At 34.6% G+C, this 18578-nt stretch overlaps 1 protein-coding gene across 1 annotated transcript in view; it reads left to right on the top strand.

The window, feature by feature from the left end:
• FBXO8 (F-box protein 8) overlaps window positions 1–17845 on the top strand; it is a 51084-nt gene extending 33239 nt beyond the window's left edge. Inside the window, exons 4-6 of the mRNA XM_045799421.2 lie at window positions 7848–7966; window positions 9028–9224; window positions 10636–17845. Of these exons, the coding sequence (XP_045655377.1) occupies window positions 7848–7966; window positions 9028–9224; window positions 10636–10823 (504 nt within the window). The 3' untranslated portion in view covers window positions 10824–17845. The remainder of the gene's footprint in view (window positions 1–7847; window positions 7967–9027; window positions 9225–10635) is intronic.
• The last annotated feature ends 733 nt before the right edge of the window (window positions 17846–18578 follow it).

Genomic DNA, 18578 nt, shown 5'->3' with positions numbered 1-18578 from the left:
AATGATTTGAATCAAAACAAAAATAAGGCTTTATTAAAATGGGAGAGAAAATGCGTTTATTGATGTAATAGAAGAAATGAAAGTAGATGTATCTTAAAACATGAATTGTATGAAAAGAGGCATTCTTACAATAATAAAAAAAAATAGATGACTAAGCCCTAACACATTTTTTCTTTTTCTTTTTTAAATTTAAATTCAATTAATTAACATATAGTGTATTATTAGTTTCAGAGGTAATTTAGTGATTCATCAGTTGACTATAACACCAGTCTCATTACATCACATGCTCTCCTTAGCGTCCATCACCCAACCCCCCCTCCCCTCCAGCAACCCTCAGTTTGTTTCCTATAGTTAAGAGTCTCTTACGGTTTTGTCTCCCTCTCTGATTTCATCTTATTTTATTTTTCCCTCCCTTCTTCTGTGATCCTGTTTTCTTTCTTAAATTCCACATATGAGTGAAATCATATGGTAATTATCTTTCTCCGAATGACTTATTTCACTTAGCATAATGCCCTCTAGGTCCACCCATGTTGTTGCAGATGGTAAGATTTCATCTTTTTGATGGCTGAGTAATATTCCAGTGTGTATGTATGTGTGTGTGCATGTGTGTGTGCATGCACGCATGCGCACACACACCCCACATCTTCTTTATCCAACACATTTTTTCTTGATTCTAAATTCCTTCTTGATATTGGTGTAAACAATCTGTTCATGATTTCTTGAATTATTTGTTACCTCCTACACAAATTACATCAAAACAGTTCACCACTCTAATTTGATTGTGTAAGTCCTGGAGCTATCATTTATATAAGTTTTTAGTAACATACTCTATGGAGTCTGCTTTACAAAATTTCTTTCTTTTTTTTCTTGAATTACTGCAAACATCTGTTCTTAAAATGAGATGGGATGAATTTACATTAACATCACAAGGGTTCTCCCTGCTGCTTCGCACTCCTTTTGTTTATTCCTAGTGGATTCCCAATGTATCACATGTGGAATTTAAGAACGGAATAGGAACTTATTCCTAGTGGATTCCCTGGATTCCCATTGTGGATTGAAATCTTTATTACTTCACTGTGGGATCCAATTCAGCTCTCTTTTCTAATTCTTTCTAGATGGTTTATGCACCCTAAGAAGAAAACCAATATGCGCTCTGCTTTCTGCCTTTATCAGTTTCTTAATATATCTATCCCTGAACCAGCACCGCTGTCCTGTCCTCCAGTCTCAGGAAGCATTATCAGGTCCTTAAGTCTACATTCATGATCCAGGATTTTTCTTTCCCTCTTTTAATCAGCTTCATTACTTTCCAGAATTCTTTTATATCACTTAATTGGTTCCTCTGCTTCTTCCATCCTTGTGGTCATTGCATCCAGTCGGTTTCAAATATCAGTTTTTGCATTTTTCATTTTGGCCTGATTGGTTTTAAGTTCTTTTATCCCTGCAGTAAGAGACTCCCTTGCTTAGTCTTGTATGCGTTTCTCAAGCCCAGCTGGTAACATTATGATTGTTGCTTTGGAGTCTGGATCAGGGGGTGCCTGGGAGGCGCAGTCGTTAAGCGTCTGCCTTTGGCTCAGGGCATGATCCCAGTGTTCTGGGATCGAGCCCCACATCAGGTTCCTCCACTAGGAGCCTGCTTCTTCCTCTCCCACTCCCCCTGCTTGTGTTCTCTCTCTCGCTGGCTGTCTCTTTCTGTCAAATAAATAAAAATCTTTTTAAAAAAATAAAGTCTGGATCAGGCATATTACGTACCTATTTTGATTAGATCCCTGGTCGTGACCTTTTCTTATTCCTTCTTTTGGGGTGAATTTCTCCATCTTAGCATTTTGTCTAGATCTCTGTCTTTGTGTTAGGAAGGCCAGTTATGTTTCCTGCTCCAGAGAGTAGTGGCTTTATGAAGAAGAGGTCATATACTGTCTAGGGCCTGGCATTTCAGGAAGCGTCTCTGGTGTGTGCTGTGTGCACTCAGCCGCTGTGTTACGGCTGCTCTGTCCCTCAGATCAGTCCTCTGCAGGGTTTCTTCCTTGCCTGCAGTGGGAGTGTTTGGACCTTGGCCAGAGTGTGATGAATTTTAATTCCACTTGTGTTTTCAGTCCTTCACTTGCTCCCCTTTTCTCTACCTTGCTGCTTTCATTATCTCTTATTGCTTCTTTGTCAGTCTTTTCCTCTCCCTGTTGGTTCTCTTTCTTTCCTCTTCTGACATGCATGGGTCAAAATTGTCTTTAAAAAAAAAAAAAATTTGTGTCTCTTTTTGACCTTTAATGTTCTTTAATATTTTTCCCTTCTTTGTACTAATAAATTTTTCAAGTGACTGGGCTATCAGTTTCCTTACCTTGAGCTTATTCCTTAGCTTTCTTCTTAGACTTGAGCCCCCATCACTCTGTAGAAAGTGCCTTGAAAGGCACTACTTTCTTTTCTCCAAATCACCAAATCCACTACCTTCTTTCCCATTTTCATCTCCTTGAGCTACCTAAAGGAAAAAGGAAACTAGCCATGTTCTATGCTAGACACTTTCATATCTTCACAGTAGCCACTTAAATAAGATTTTTACTAATTAAGAAACTAAGGTTCGGAAAGTTTGAGTAAATTATGTTCACAAAGTCACAGAGCCATGATTTGGTCCCTCTTCTGAAAATTATGCTCTTTCAACTGTATGAGGTAATTGCATTGTGTACTCTTTTCTTTACATTTCAAAGACTTTTAGCCTCTGGGACATTATTCTGTCTCGGCCTTCTTCCATCTCTGCCTACTCCTTTCCTGATTGTTCTTATTCAGGATCCTTAGTCTGTACCTTCAACCCACACTTTTTTCTTTGTCATATTACATTGTCAACTGCCTACTTTGCCTTTCTAGTTTTATCTATCATCACCTGAAGGTCAACATTTTGAAGTCCAAACTCATTACTGTTTTCTTTAAATCAACACCCTCAATAACCTGTGAGATTTTCCCCCTGTCAGTCTTTTCCCTTTTCATCAAAGACAGAAACATCAGTACCTTTATCTTTCACTTTTCATTATTCCTTGGATTGATTGCCAGCATGGTAACATGTGCTCTCACCTCTTATTTTCATTTACAAACATAACATATGTGGATTTTTTCATATGTTTTTAGGATAGATTATTTCCTTTGCATTTCTGTTGCATTAAGCCTGCACAACTGTAGTAGCCTACTGTCTAATTTCCCTTTAATTATTTCTCTTTATATTACTGTCAAATTTATATTGTAGGCCATTGTTTCATCATGTTAAAACGCCTTCAGAGGCTTCCAATTACATATAAGGGAGAAAATAAACTACTTCCCTTAAAACTCAGTGCTATTCCTACTACAGTCTAGTTCCAAGTCTGGTTCTCAAACCCAAGATAGTTCCCTATTTTCCCGAAAATTGCCTGATTTTTTTATTTTATAATGCTTTTGCTCATCTAATACAACATCGACTAAAATATTCATCTCCAGTGTTCCCCTCATTCGGAGCTATTTAAACCACTACCATTCCTTCAAAGTAGATATTCCAGGAAAACTTATCTAAATGTCCTGTCCCACAGTGATTTTTCCTTCCACTGAACTACTGAAATGCTTATTTTCCACACCTGTTCATTTAGGCCCTGTTTGCCTTATACCATTGATTTGTCATGTATGCATATTCTAGTTATTTGTGTCCCTGTCTCATCTCCCCAGGTAAACTTTAGATTTTCTTAGAGCGAAAATGTTTTATACTTCTCAATGTCTGTCACTGAATAACTTGCGTATATCCCTTGCGCTTAATACATTTTAAATGAAGATGTAGATAATTTTAATGTGTTTGTTCTGATTCAATGTTTCAGAAATGCTTTTAAAGCAGATAACATTCCTCTCTCTCTCTCTCTCTCTCTCTCTATATATATATATATATATATATACACACATATAAACAGACAAACGTATATCTGTTTTACGAACTAGTCTTTGGGTATTCATCATATATTTAAATCTAAAGTTAAATGGATACTTCTTTTAAAAATCACATTACTGGGGCACCTATCCTATTGTTGGCAGCTAGAAAGACTAGCCCATTTGTCTGGTTATAGAGTGGATATTAAAATTTGGATTTTTTTTCCAAATTAGTATTTATGATTATTTATAAGAATATCTCTTTCTCGGGCACCTGGGTGGCTCAGTTTGTTAAGCATCCAACTCTTGATGTCGGCTCAGGTCATGATCTCAGAGTTGTGAGATTGAGCCCCTCGTATGCACTGAGCGTGGAGCTTGCTTAAGATTCTTTCTCTGCCCCAGCCCTTCTCAGGCACATGTGCTCTGTCTCTCTTAAAAAAAAAAAAATCACATTAGTAAGGAATTTAGGATTTGTAATTGAGTGTTATTTTATGATTTTCCAGAAAAATATGAATCTTAATGTATACATCCCATCTATTTTCATGATAGGAATTTTATTTATCCCACTGTAACTTTCCTTTAAAACTATTTTTTTTAATAAAATCCATTTTGGTCAATACCTTCTAGATGACAAAAACTTCCCTTTATGCTATGGAGCCAATTCATTATAGGACTGACACCATCATGATTTAGCTTCGAGTTATATGACAAAAATGTTTTAGAATTATTCCTATGTGAAAAAAAAGGAACTACACTATGACTGTAACAATTCAGATAAACCTGCAAGTTGAACAGTGTAGAGTTTGCACAGTGGAGTTAAAATGTATATAGATTAAGCAATCAAAGTAAACTAAGTAGTAATAATGTGAAGCTTAAGCAAATTTATTTTGGAAATGTAAAAAAAAAAAAAATCAAATAAATGACAAACCATTGGCCTTGAGCAACTTGGCTGTAATTGCAAGTGAGGCCTTCGTTACATGGCACTAACCTCCCCCACTACTGACACTCAGTAGCCATACTTCTACATCAGCTAGAATAGGGATTCCTAACCTGCAGTCCTTAGAGGGGCTTCAGGCATTTAGTGTGTATTTTAAAAATGTGTATGTGCATTATTCTGGGAAGAAGTTCTGTAGTTTTCATCAGCTTAAGATCTTCACTAAAACCATACACAATGCATGTTCTTTTTCCTTATGGTAAAGCCTTTCAGGTGTCATAAAGTCTTAAACTTCTTTCCTAAGTATCTTCTTTAGGCCTAATATCAGTACATTCTTTAACTCTTCCTTATCTAACAGGGATTCTAGACCCTTCAACAATCTTATCTGGTCCTGATTTCCTTTATCTAGATAAATTCTGGTTTGTCAATAGCCCCACAAAATGTGACATCCAGAATCTGACACTTTTGTAGTGAATTATGTGGGCAATAGTGAGCTATAGCCTTCCCTTTTTCTGGAAACTGTTGGTATAGACTAATAATAATGTTCATGATTTCCTTTGTCTGTGAGACACCACACATGTACTCTCACTCTGCTGAAAGCTCTAGTCCTGATTAGTAACGTGCTCTGTGGTCTGGGGCTCTCTCTATACCATTCTTCTAAAACTACATTAAATATTAAAAAAATACTTATACCACTAGCTAAACAAATATAGAGTTATTCAACCAATCTCATACAATGTTTTCTTTTGTAGTTCATTGCTTACATAACAAGATAGGAATTCGGATGGTTGCCACCTTGCTTATTAAAGAAAATTATAATCTGATCTCATTCCTTTTCCTATTTCACACCCCTTGACCCGTCACTTTGATAGCCCTTCTGAAGTATTCTTCCTTTCCAGAGAAATCCCAGGCTTGAAAACTGATGCCTCCTTTCCTCATAAAACCAACAGAGTTGGTTTATTTCGATCTGTGTCCCTCGTTGTCAGGATTGGGTTTCAAGCTGTTTGTGTTCTTGCTTACTCCTGTGTATATGATTGATTTTGGAGACTTCAAGTTAGGTGAGGGATTAAATTCTTAAAACATGTATTCCTTAAAAAAGGAAATTATCAACAGCATACTTTTAGGATACTTACATGAGGCAAATACCAATGCTAATTTGTAACTAAGGAGCATCAAATGATATTAAAAGACCTATATCATATGATTAGAGAATTATGTTCTATTCAATGGATCATTTAGTGTTTTTTAATATTTTGTATAATTTTAAAAATTGATTAGAATTAGTTTTACATCTCTTAAATATTGATTAACAAGTAGGTATAAATAAAGAACCTATTAAATAATATTTAGTTGACATTCCTTGGGGTTTGAATAGCTTAGATTAAAATTAAGCACTGCAAATACTTTTGAAATATTGTTATTCTCTTAAATGGAGGAATTTTGGAAAAAATCAAACCTGACAATTTTTTACTAAGTAGATGAATTAAAACATACAGTCAACTCTCGATTATTCAAATTAATGGAGGAAAGGATGGAACAAGCATTACTATTTCTTTAGTCCCTGCCCCCTCAGACAATTGCTGAGAGACTCATTCCAAACAAATTCTTTGGCTTTCCATCTTTACCATGTTGCATTTCCTAGCCTTGTATCCAGGACGCAGTCTGAAATACTGCTTACAATTGAGTTGACAAGAAAGTTTCATGTTATCACATTCTGCTCTTCTTAGGCACATTTTTTAATCCAGAGCCTTAGCACTGCTTTTGTACTATTAAAATTCACATGAGAAACTGATAACATTGTCATTAGGATATTATCCTCATGGCTCATAAAATTAGTTTTATATTAAAAAATCTTATCTTTGAATTATAATTTACAGATGATTATAACCTTTCAAAGGCATTACCTCATGGTACCAAATTGCTTTTTAATTTTTTTAATAGAAAAATTTTATGAGATTTTATCTCGAAGAGTCTTTCATAAAAATTCTTCCAACTTTTTGAATTCTTAATGGGTGCAATATTTCTGAGTAGTATATGTGTTTGTAAAAGGGAAGAAATGCTGAAGGAATTTATGTGTGAAAACAGTATGTTGTGTGTATATAATACATCATTTTCTCTACTAATTAACTGCACACAGTGTGCTATTATCCAGACATAAGTATTCATGGGAATGCATGTATCTGGATAACTATGAGTTGACATAAACACACCTGCCTTTTATTTCAATAACTGCGCATTCAAATCCACATAAGGCATTTATTTGAATGTGATCTCCATATACATGAGAAAACATTAGTTTCAGTGTTCAGTTTTTTTGTTGATGTTTTGTTGTTGTTGATTTAAATCTAAAATAGGTACAAACTGTGGATAATGCTTCTCTGGAAAACTTTGCATGCAGGGAAAAGGAAATTCAAAGATAAATCCTATGAAAAAATGTTATATTTTGCCTCACTATAAATTGAAGCTAAATTCTTATGGAATATAGTGATGCTTAAAACCAAAGTATATACACACCATAAACCTACCTGGAACTGTGCCTACTTTACTTTAAGTTAAATAATTTAAGTATTTTTCTTTACAGAATAAAGTTGTTGATCTTTGATTTGGAGAATCTCTTTTTCTCAAGAAGCTTTTTCCTTGAATAATGTATTAGAATATGTCTAAGAAATCATGTTTTCTATTAGGCAGCGGAAGTGTTTGTTACAGGCTTATTTTAAAGTCTATATAGTAGTTTCCCCTCCCGCCCAGCCACCACCACAATATAAGCCATATTTCTGTATAGTTAGTTTTAACTGACATGAGCCAAAAAATTGAATTAGGATTTCTTTAGGAGTCTTAACTTTGAATTTCCTACTTTTCATTGCATGTAAACTATCAACCACAAGTAATAGTTTCAGCTCAAGTTCTAGCTTGTATTTTGCATGTTAAAGCTATAAAAAGTCTATTAATGCTGGAAAGAATTTATGGCTATTGTTCTGCTATCGCCTAATTGTTAAAATTTATAAATAAAGACTGACTTTATTTATGTAGACTTGTCTTTCTGCTTTAGGGAGTGAACTACTTTATGTCCAAGGGTATCCTAGATGATTCATCAAAGGAAATAGCAAAGTTTATCTTCTGTACAAGAACACTAAATTGGAAAAAACTGAGAATCTATCTTGATGAAAGGTAAAAAACAAATTTTAAGTTTTCATCAGAAATGAGTTAAGTAATGCTTTTAATGAGTTAAGCTTTACTTTTAAAACTATACCACATAGCAGTCATCTAGTTAAGAAATTTTTCTCACAGCTATTCGTAACTGCCATTGTAGCCTGAAAGCAGACAAACAGTATGTAAACAAACGAGGATGGCTGTGTTCTAATAAAATTTAATTTACAAAACTAGGTAGTGAGCCATATTTGGCTCACTAGATATAATTTGCTTATCCCTACCATAAATAATTGATAGAAATTAAAGATTATAATCATATAATCATGGTTGAGTTCAGCAAGAATTGAAGCATAATATAACAAAGGATGACGATTTATTAGATCACCATTGATAAAAAAAATACATATACACATATACTTACACAAATATTTGTACACATATGCACACACATATACTTACACAAATATTTATATAATTGTAAATATCCCAAATGTACATAAGTAGAATTGTTACATCCATAAGATGGGATGCTGTTGAGTCATTAAAAAGAATGACTTAGATCTGTGTGTAAAGACATAAAAAGCTGTTCACCATATGCCATATGGAATAAGAAAAGCAAATACTAGAAAAATAGGTACTGTATGTTGACATTTTTAAAAGTCTACAAAAATAGTTGTTACCTCTGGTGGTTTGGATTGCTGTGGAAAGTGAAAACTCTTATTATTCTCATAGTTAAAAACATAAAGAATTCTGTTGCTGTTTGAATTTAGCCAAAAAGACCCTTGAAAAGAAGCTGCCCCTTTTAATATTGCAAAATTTATTTTTTCTTCATTTTATAATTAGAATTACTAGCTTCACCTTGCTTTGTTATCACCTATTCACAAAAGATTTAAAAATTATTTAATGTCTTAATCAGAGTTGGATTTTTTAATTTTAAGGATTATGTATACTTTATAGCATTAGCTGATCTGAGAATCAATAATAAGGTATTTTCATCCAAAAACATAATTTATGAGTCCTTATCAATTTTTTAGTAGAGAAATGTTAACTAAAGCTGTATCTTTTTCTTTTTCCACTAGGAGAGATGTCTTGGATGACCTTGTAACGTTGCATAATTTTAGAAATCAGTTTTTGCCCAATGCACTGAGAGAATTTTTTCGTCATATCCATGCCCCTGAGGAGCGTGGGGAGTATCTTGAAACTCTCATAACAAAGTTCTCACATAGATTCTGTGCTTGTAACCCCGATTTAATGCGAGAACTTGGCCTTAGTCCTGGTAAGAATATATATCCATTCCCCCTTCCCACCTCCACGTAAAAATAGTAGTGTATGAGACATTTTTTCTCACCATGGGGAAACATGCTTTCAGTGATTAGAAATACTTCTCTTACTACTTATAGCAATGACTAATTCTGTAGAATACATTTATGTGAGCTTAGAATAGTTTGTCATAGCTGTCATTTATAAAAACACAGTTTTTGGAAGAAAGTTAGACTTAGCTATAAATTCATTAAAATTATTCTTGATTGAGAATTGAATATTACTAATTTAACTAAAAACTTGAGAAATTATTTTTAAAGCTTTTCATAGTCCATATATTACATAGGTAACACGTAGAATTTTTCCTACTAAAATTTATTTTTAATACAACTAATTTTTATAATTTGTGAGTATGAGTATATATCTATATATGTGCAATATAACCTGAGTATCCTACATATTTTTTCATTTGACAGAGCTTTACTTTTCTCTTCATCTCAAAAATTTTATTGTGTTTATTAAATGGAGATTAAAAGAACATGTACCCATCTTATGAAATTTGTTGAAAATGCTTTTATAAAATAACATAATATTTAACTTTGCTTTATTAAGACTGCAGGATTCTGAAATAAAAACCCCATTGTAATAACAAGTAGTTGTAGCATATAATACTAAGTATCCTGAGGTTTGTTACTATTTTGATAGTAAACATCAGATATTGCTTTGGGCATGTATAAAGACATTTCATTGTTGTTGTTGCATGGTGCTCAGGTTTAGCAATCTTTTTCCTAAAAATTTACTTTTGAAATTAATACGTAAATTCCATGGACCTTAAAAATACGTATCTCAAAAGAGGATATTAATTTAATTGTCTTATAAGTTGTTTACCTTTTTTTTTTCAAGGACTGTTAATACATGTCTTTGTCATTAAATATTTTCCAATTAGATTTTTACAAAAAACATTCTATGTAAATAAATATGTGGGTTTTTTTTTTAATGGGAAGACAAATATACTAACAGTACAGGTGTATTTTATGGATAGTTGAATGGGAGTATCACATTTGAAACAAAGATGAAAATAAAACCAGTTCTGAGATTTTTAAGTTTAGAATGAGCTTTCACTATAAATTCCTAAACTATTCTAAAATGCTTTATGAATTGAAGGAAATACTCACTAAACTGGTGTGCATTCAGGATGATCAAGCATCCCTGTTTGTCCAGGACTGAAGAGTTTCCCAGGACATGGGATTTTCAGTGCTAAAGCTGGAAAAGGCCTAGGCAAACTGGGATGAGTTGGCCATTCTATGTTTAGTTTATGATCTAATCTTGATTTCTTTAAATTATACAAATGTTTGCGTTAAATAATGCCTTTGGGACCACATTTTTCAAACCACCTAATAATTTGACGTGTTTCTTTTTAATTCCAGATGCTGTCTATGTACTGTGCTACTCTTTGATTCTACTTTCCATTGACCTCACTAGCCCTCATGTGAAGAATAAAATGTCAAAAAGAGAATTTATTCGAAATACCCGTCGTGCTGCTCAAAACATTAGTGAAGATTTTGTAGGGCACCTTTATGACAACATCTACCTTATTGGCCATGTGGCTGCATAAAAGCACAATTGCTAGGACTTCAACTATTCAAACTAAAGTTACCCAAGGACTTATTTAGCAGATATGGGGGTTACATTAGTGCTGGTCATTCTAGCCTCTGTATACAATCAAGCTCGAGTGTACACCTTTTTTTTTCTTTTACTATTTTCTTTTTTAGTAATTTCCTTGGGGAACTAAAGAATTTTGCAGAATTTTTCTTAATTTTGCTTATCATGTTTTGCACAAAGCAGAGCCATTGTCTGACACAGCTGTTTAAGAATGTTAAACTGACATTATACTCTAAAAGGTGGTGTATTTGTGCATTAGATTTGCTTGAAAAACTACTCATTTTCATTCTTTTTTAAAATACCATGTAATGTGTACATATTTAACTAAAGAGATTTATAATCATAATTATTTTATTGTAAAGATTTTAACTAAAGCCTTTCCTTTTTCTCTCAAACCGAGTTCTGAAATTTATTTGATTCTGATCTGAGCTCATTACTGTCTTCATAAAAGTTGGATCTGACTTGGATAAAAACCAATACCAGTTTCTCTTTCCTTTGAACTTTGAAAAGAGTATCGAGTTATTACTAGTAATAAGCAAAACAGGCACTTATTTTTATAAAATAAACTCGTCACTTGACTTTCCATTTTTAAAAAAAGTTCTGGGTTAGTCATTTCTCAATAAGTCCTTTAAACTACTTGAGATAGCAAAATGTGTTAAAATCTAGCATTCCCATACATAGGAACAGAATGTTATTAAAACATATCTCTTGTAATTAGTCAAAATTTACCATTCTCTTACCTTGATAATTTCTGTTTAGAATCAGTTGAGAAAGGGGTATTGTGAAAGAATAAATTTTCTTCATTCATTCATTCAAATATTTACCAAGGACCTTCCGTGTACTAAACACTCTGCTAGGTAGTAGCAATACTTAGACATGGGCCCTGCCTTCAGAGATGTTACATGACTGGTAACGAAAGGAAAAATACTGCTTCTTAGAGAGCAAATGTATGAAGCATAGCTTAATTAACAATTTTTTAATTATGAAACACTTAGCATCGAAATGATAAAGAACAGTATATTTATATGATAAGTTAGAAGTCTCCTGGAAATACTGCTAAGTGAAAAGCCTCAGCTTTGAAATGAGACGCTATGTGATGAGTAGCGCCGCTAGTTTAGGGGGTGGAACTTGGAGGTTTAGAAACTTTTGCTGGAAGTGTACAGTCCCAGCTTCTTTCCAGATCTGGTCCTAAGTAAATAGTGGTTGGTCATATTACAACTACAAGTGATGTCCTACAGAATTTTCAATGACAAGACATAAGATAATCAAACAATTTTGAAAGTCACTTTAGACTGGACGTAAACAAGTTCTCAGATCTTGAGGAAAATACCTAAATTTTCACATTTGCATAATTTTTTTTAAAAGATTTTATTTATTTATTTGACAGAGAGAGACAGCCAGTGAGAAAGGGAACACAAGCAGGGGGAGCGGGAGAGGAAGAAGCAGGCTCCCAGCAGAGGAGCCCGATGTGGGACTCGATCCCAGAACGCTGGGATCACGCCCTGAGCCGAAGGCAGACGCTTAACGACTGCGCTACCCAGGCGCCCCAATATTTGCATAATTTTGAATTCTATGACAAAGTAGTTCTTTGTAATTTTTAACTTCAAAACTAATTTATTGGAAAGTTTCAGAAGACCAACAGTAATGATAACATTTTATCATTTTTATTTTCCCATGAATGGCAGGCATCTTGCCCTCTCTGTCTCCTTTTCTTTTTTCTTTTTTTTCTATCCATTAGGTTCTTTCTACCTCTGTTTTAGCTTTACTCTCTTTTCTTTCCTTCTATTTCTTTTTTTGTATCCTCCATTTCAGTTTTCCCCTTTTTCCTGTTTTATTTTTTCCACCCTGACCTGATTATAAATGTAGATTGGCAGTATTCTTTTTTTAACATTTTCTTATGAAAATTCTCAAACATATAAAAATTAAAATATTTTACAGAGAATGCATATATAACCACTATGTAGATTTTACAATTAAAATATTACTGCATTCACTTTAGCACATATTTTTCCATCCCTCTGTCCGTCAGTCAACCTATCATTGTTTTAATACAGGTAATACAGGTTTCGGACATCACAGGACACTTTCTTGCTATATAGAATTCAACTTGTATATTGTTAGCTAGAGATCCACTTTTTAAATTTTTTTTTTCTTTATAGGTAAAATTTACATTCAGTGAAATACGTAAATGTAAAGTGTACTAATCCATGAATCTTAATAAATGCATACACTTGAGTAAACCAAGCCCATATCAAGATATATAACTTGACAGGGGCGCCTGGGTGGCACAGCGGTTAAGCGTCTGCCTTCGGCTCAGGGCGTGATCCTGGCATTGCGGGATCGAGCCCCACATCAGGCTCTTCCGCTATGAGCCTGCTTCTTCCTCTCCCACTCCCCCTGCTTGTGTTCCCTCTCTCGCTGGCTGTCTCTCTCTGTCGAATAAATAAATAAAATCTTTAAAAAAAAAAAAAAAGATATATAACTTGACAAAACCTATTTACAGTTAATATTTGCACCACTTCACTTAAAATATAGAAACCTTGTAACCAGATAGGGGTGTTTACCCACTTCCTCCATTCGTTATAGTTGTCATATGAATTACAGATAGCATACATTACAAACTCCACACTGTAATAATATGCTTTGAGTGGTCATATATACTTTAAACAACAGGAAAAACGTTTGTTTATATTGACCCACATTATAATTTCTAATGATTTTATTCCTTTCTGAAAATCCGAGTTTCCTTGTAGTATCATTCATGACAGCCTGAAAAATATTAACATCTATGACAGTTCAGGTCTGCTGGCAATTAATTATCCTAGTTTCCTTTGACATGAAAATATCTTTGTTTTGTTTTCCTTTTTGAAGAATACTTTTGCCGCGTGTGTAATTCTGCATTGACACTTTCTTTCCCCCTTTTGCACTTTAAAGATAGTCCTCCGCTGTCTTTTGGCCTCCAATGTTTCCAGTGAGAAGTCGGTATATCCAAATTGTTTTCTCCCTGTGTGTATAAAAATCCCATTTTCCTCTGACAGTTCTTTTGTCAAATATTCTTCAGTCTCATTTTTTCCTCCCCTTTTACACATATGCTAGAACTTTTGATATCATCTTACAGATTTTTTAAAATCTTTTTTTCCTCTCTTCTTCAGCTGGATTATTTCTCTTGATCCTTGCTCTAGGTCACTGACTCTTCTATAATCATTCTTCTTTTAAGCTCATTCAATGAACTTTTTTAATTACTATACTTTTTGGTTCTAGACATTCCTTCAAGTTTTTATAATTTATATTTCTGTGCTGCTGAGATTTCCTATCTTCATTTACTGCAAGCACATTTTCCCTTACAACCTTGAACATAGTTAAATAGCTGCTTTAAATCTTTATCTGCTCATTTCATCTTCTTCAATTGTCTCTTCTTTTAAGAATAGATCACATTTTCCTGTTTCTTCATATGTTAGTAATTTAGACTTTGTCCTGGACACGGCAAATAAAATATGTAGAAACCCTGTATTATGATACATTTCTCCAAAGCCTTTTTTTTTTAAGCTAGAAGTTAACTGGCAGAACTCAGTTGCGAGCTCTTGCTCCCCTGAAGCAGCTCAAATGTCAGGTCACTTCTTTGACCTGGAATCTTTTTTCTGTGTGTACATACGTCAGAGAGAAGCCAGAGTTTGGGGCACAGTACATACACAGAAATTAGGGTGCTTACTCTTCTTTACTTGCCATTATTTATCTCTTCATTTTCTTGCAGTTACTATTGCCCCAAACTCTGCCCCACGGTTCTTCAGGTCCGTAAAATGAAAGCTGCTATGATGCAGACTGGAGGCCGCCCTCAGGCAAAAGCCAAAAAATGGGAAATTCATCCAACGCTTTTCTCTTCTCCCACGTATTCTTTTCAATGTCAGCCTGAAAAATATTATTGAATCAGCCTTTATTTGGGTTGCTTTCCATTTCTATACTTTGTCCAGAGTTTGTGGTTTTACCTGTTCAAGGATTGGTCTGAAAGAGCTACTGGGCCATCATTTGACGTAGAACCCTCTTTCCTTGGGCAGTATTCTTTTTACTACTTTCTATGCTTACTGAATAGAGATTTGTTCCTGGTATTTTAAAAACTAGGTGACTATAAATTTACATGTTTATTTTTTAAAAACCCATCATAATAAACATTTACTGAACGCTTAACTCAATTAGAAATTCAGTGTTTTCCAGTGGAGGCCCCACTGGCTTTCGGGGAAGGATGTTCACTATGGGAAACTGCGCCCTACAGTAGAGAACATCAACATGCCTGGATTTTGCCTGCCAGATGCCAGGAGCATCCCTCGGTTATTGTGACATACAAATAATGTTCCCACATGTTTCCAGTTGCCTGAAGTTGGAAACCAGTGGAACTTCTTTCTGATAAAACAAATTTATCTTTCTAAAACACAGGCTCCGTATGGCACATCTGTTTAAAGTCCTCAATGTCTCCCTTTCTACAAAATTAATCCTCCTAAGCATGGCATATAAGGCTGTACTATCTGGGGGCAGCTGGGTGGCTCAGTTGGTTGAGCATCTGACTCTTGATTTCGGCTTGGGTCATGATCTCAGGGTCCTGGGATTGAGCTCTGCGTCAGGCTCCATGCTCAAGTGGGAAGTCTTCCCCACCCCCACCCCCACCCATGTACACACACTCCCTCTCTGAAATAAGTAAATCAATCCATCAATCAGTCAATCAATCCTTAAAATCAAACAAAAAAGGCTGTACAATCTGGCCTCAGTTTATCTTTCTTTAAAGCCTCATTTCCAGCGTTCCTCAAATGTGATTTATCTGTCTTTGTCTTTTACAAGTTCGTCTTTCTGTGATATCCTGCTCTCCCTTCTATATCTAAAGTTGCCCTACTCATCATCTAAGATCCACCTTGGATATAACTTATTCAGCAAAGCTTGCAAAGTCTGCCTTTCTATTATAAGGCCTGAACTAAGTAAGTGACAGAGGACTTAGGAGGAATGAATAAAAAACTAACAAAAACTGAAAATTGATGGGATTTAGTGATTTTGAAGGAAGGTGTTTGGTGTAAGGATCTGGTTGTCCTATTATCAAAGGGAACTACTAAGAGAAGCAACCAGCGGAGTGATATGGAACAGATAACGATCCCACCTTTTGGATATTTTGAATCTGAAAATATCAGTAGAACATTGGTTGCAGCTGGAGAGTAAGGCTAGAAAAAAATCAGGTCTGGATATGTAAGTTCGGGGGTCATATTCGTATTTGAAAGGTATTTTGTTAAGTGAAGCACTGGAGAAAACTCCTCTAGGAAGTTTGTTGAGTAAAAAGAAATGCTTGGGAAGCACAGCATTTTAGGTTTTGGTAGAGAAAAAGAGGGTTTGTGAAGTCCATAGAAAGACCGGGGAAGAATGGTGTCTGGAGAACTAGGGAAGTGGTGTTTCAAGATGGATGCCAACTTGTATTTGGTACAGTTCAACCAAGTGGTTTTTTTCCTATCCACACTTAGGCTTCTTTGAGTCTACCTTTTCCACTTAAGGCTGAGTTCTTTAGTTACAGTAGTGCTAATGGCTTTTATATTGTCTCTGACCAAATATTCTCTTCCCCAATGGGTAATCTGAGCTCTGCTGAAACCCACAAGAGTAGTTATGGTCCACCGCAACTCAGGCCTGTCTACACCTTCCATCCCCACTAAGAGCTGTGCTGCTTCAGGGCTAGAACATACCGTACCAACTGTACTGCTAGTGCATTTTTCCTATATACATAATTACCAGTTAGGTTTTCTAATATATAGGTTGGTTTGTTTGTTTTTTAAGAAAAGAAGGCAAGGGAAAAAAGTGCTCAAAAACTTTGAGTCATCCAGATTTATCATCAGCAGGATTTTTCCTAAGTACATTTGTTAAAACTAACACTCTCCGGGGCGCCTGGGTGGCACAGCAGTTAAGCGTCTGCCTTGGGCTCAGGGCGTGATCCCGGCGTTATGGGATCGAGCCCCACATCAGGCTCCTCTGCTATGAGCCTGCTTCTTCCTCTCCCACTCCCCCTGCTTGTGTTCCCTCTCTTGCTGGCTATCTCTATCTCTGTCAAATAAATAAATAAAATCTTTAAAAACAAAAAACAAAAAAAAAACTAACACTCTCCAATCTCAATGAACCCTGTATTTTCATCCTTCCATTAATTTTGCTGGTGTTTTTTTTGTTTTGTTTTTTTGTTTTTGTTTTTGAAAGCTCGTAACCTCTCCCTCACACTTACCTGTTGCAGTGTTATTTGCCCTTCAAAGTCCTCTTAGACTCTTTCCTCTCCAGGGCAACTGTTCCAATTCTTTCAGGTGGAAATTTTATTCTTATATCTCCCTCAGTACCTAACATAGACCTTGCCCAACTGAATTATTTTAGATCTGGTTTAGTTTGTACATAAGCACATAGGAAGATGGCTTTAATATGTCCATTTTTTAAAAATATATTTGGAGCTTTCAGGTGTATGTGGTTTATAAATTGGAACATATTAGAGTTAATTAACTTCTTAAAAATATTTAAAAACAAATTCAACCTGTGTATTATTCTTGATATAAATTCATCTCTAGAGGACTTCTGATTTTAAATATTTAGATGAATCACTACTTTAAGATTGTCTTTTTTTTAATCTCGATTTAAGCCGTTGATATTTTTACTTCTCTAAATTGATCTTTTACGTGTTTTACAATATGATTAATATGGTGCTTGATGAGACTAAGCGCATTCAGGAGTCTTAACATTTGAGATAACAATTTGTTTATTGTAATTGGAGTCTGTTTTCCTGTGTTTAAAATGAACTTCTTAAATATCATGCTGTTAACTGCCTAGTTTCTTTTTAAGCATTCCTAACTGAATATGTCCACTGTGAGAAGCCATCCCAAGGAAATAATCCAAAATAGGGAAAAGGCAGTACTTACATTTTAGTTCTGTCATTGTTTTTAATTCAAAGGGAAAAAAAAAAAAGGAAATAACTGGAATGCCCAAAACTTGGGGCTGTTCAAACAAATAACTAGCAGATATTTGAGTACACGCTATGTACCAGACACTACGTTAGGCACTGGTCAAGTAGACCAAAATACGTCTTCATCGTGTATCACCGTGAAGCTATGATGTTTATGAATAATATGGGAAAGCAGTTACAAATCATTATGAATACCAAAAGGATATGAAATTATGCATATATGTATATGTATGTATGTGTGCACACACACACATTACAACTTACTATAAAACACCACAAAAATCTGGAGTAAAATATACCAAGATATGGATAATGAGCTTATTTCCTCCTTTGAATATTATTAAGGATCATATATTTTAGATAGAACTAAATAAATTCCCTGAGCTATTTAGAAAATAAAGATAAATGGTGTCCCTAAATTAACCAGTATAGTTTCCCCTCAGAATGTTTCCATGTATTTTTATTCAAAATTTGTTTTATTTTTAAAAGACATTTGGTTGATCTGTTAAATCATTTCTGGACAAATGTTTTGTTTTCAAGCTTCGAAAAGTGGATTGTTTTATATTATTTTTGTCTCATCGAATTAAAGACCAATAAGAGAAAGAGACCAAATCTTTACTGAAGAAATTTTCATTTGTTAAAAGAAAAAAAAAGAATGGCTTTCTTCTTGGCGCAGTTGGACAGGAAGGTTGGATTTAATTTAAAATGATTAATGAGATTTTGTCAGGCTCCTTGACTTTACCACCACTG

Source organism: Ursus americanus, chromosome 13 (assembly GCF_024610735.1).
Source record: "Ursus americanus isolate L20-20 chromosome 13, mUrsAme1.1.p, whole genome shotgun sequence".
Taxonomy (NCBI): Eukaryota; Metazoa; Chordata; class Mammalia; order Carnivora; family Ursidae; genus Ursus; species Ursus americanus.
This window is presented reverse-complemented; position numbering and strand designations above follow the sequence as displayed.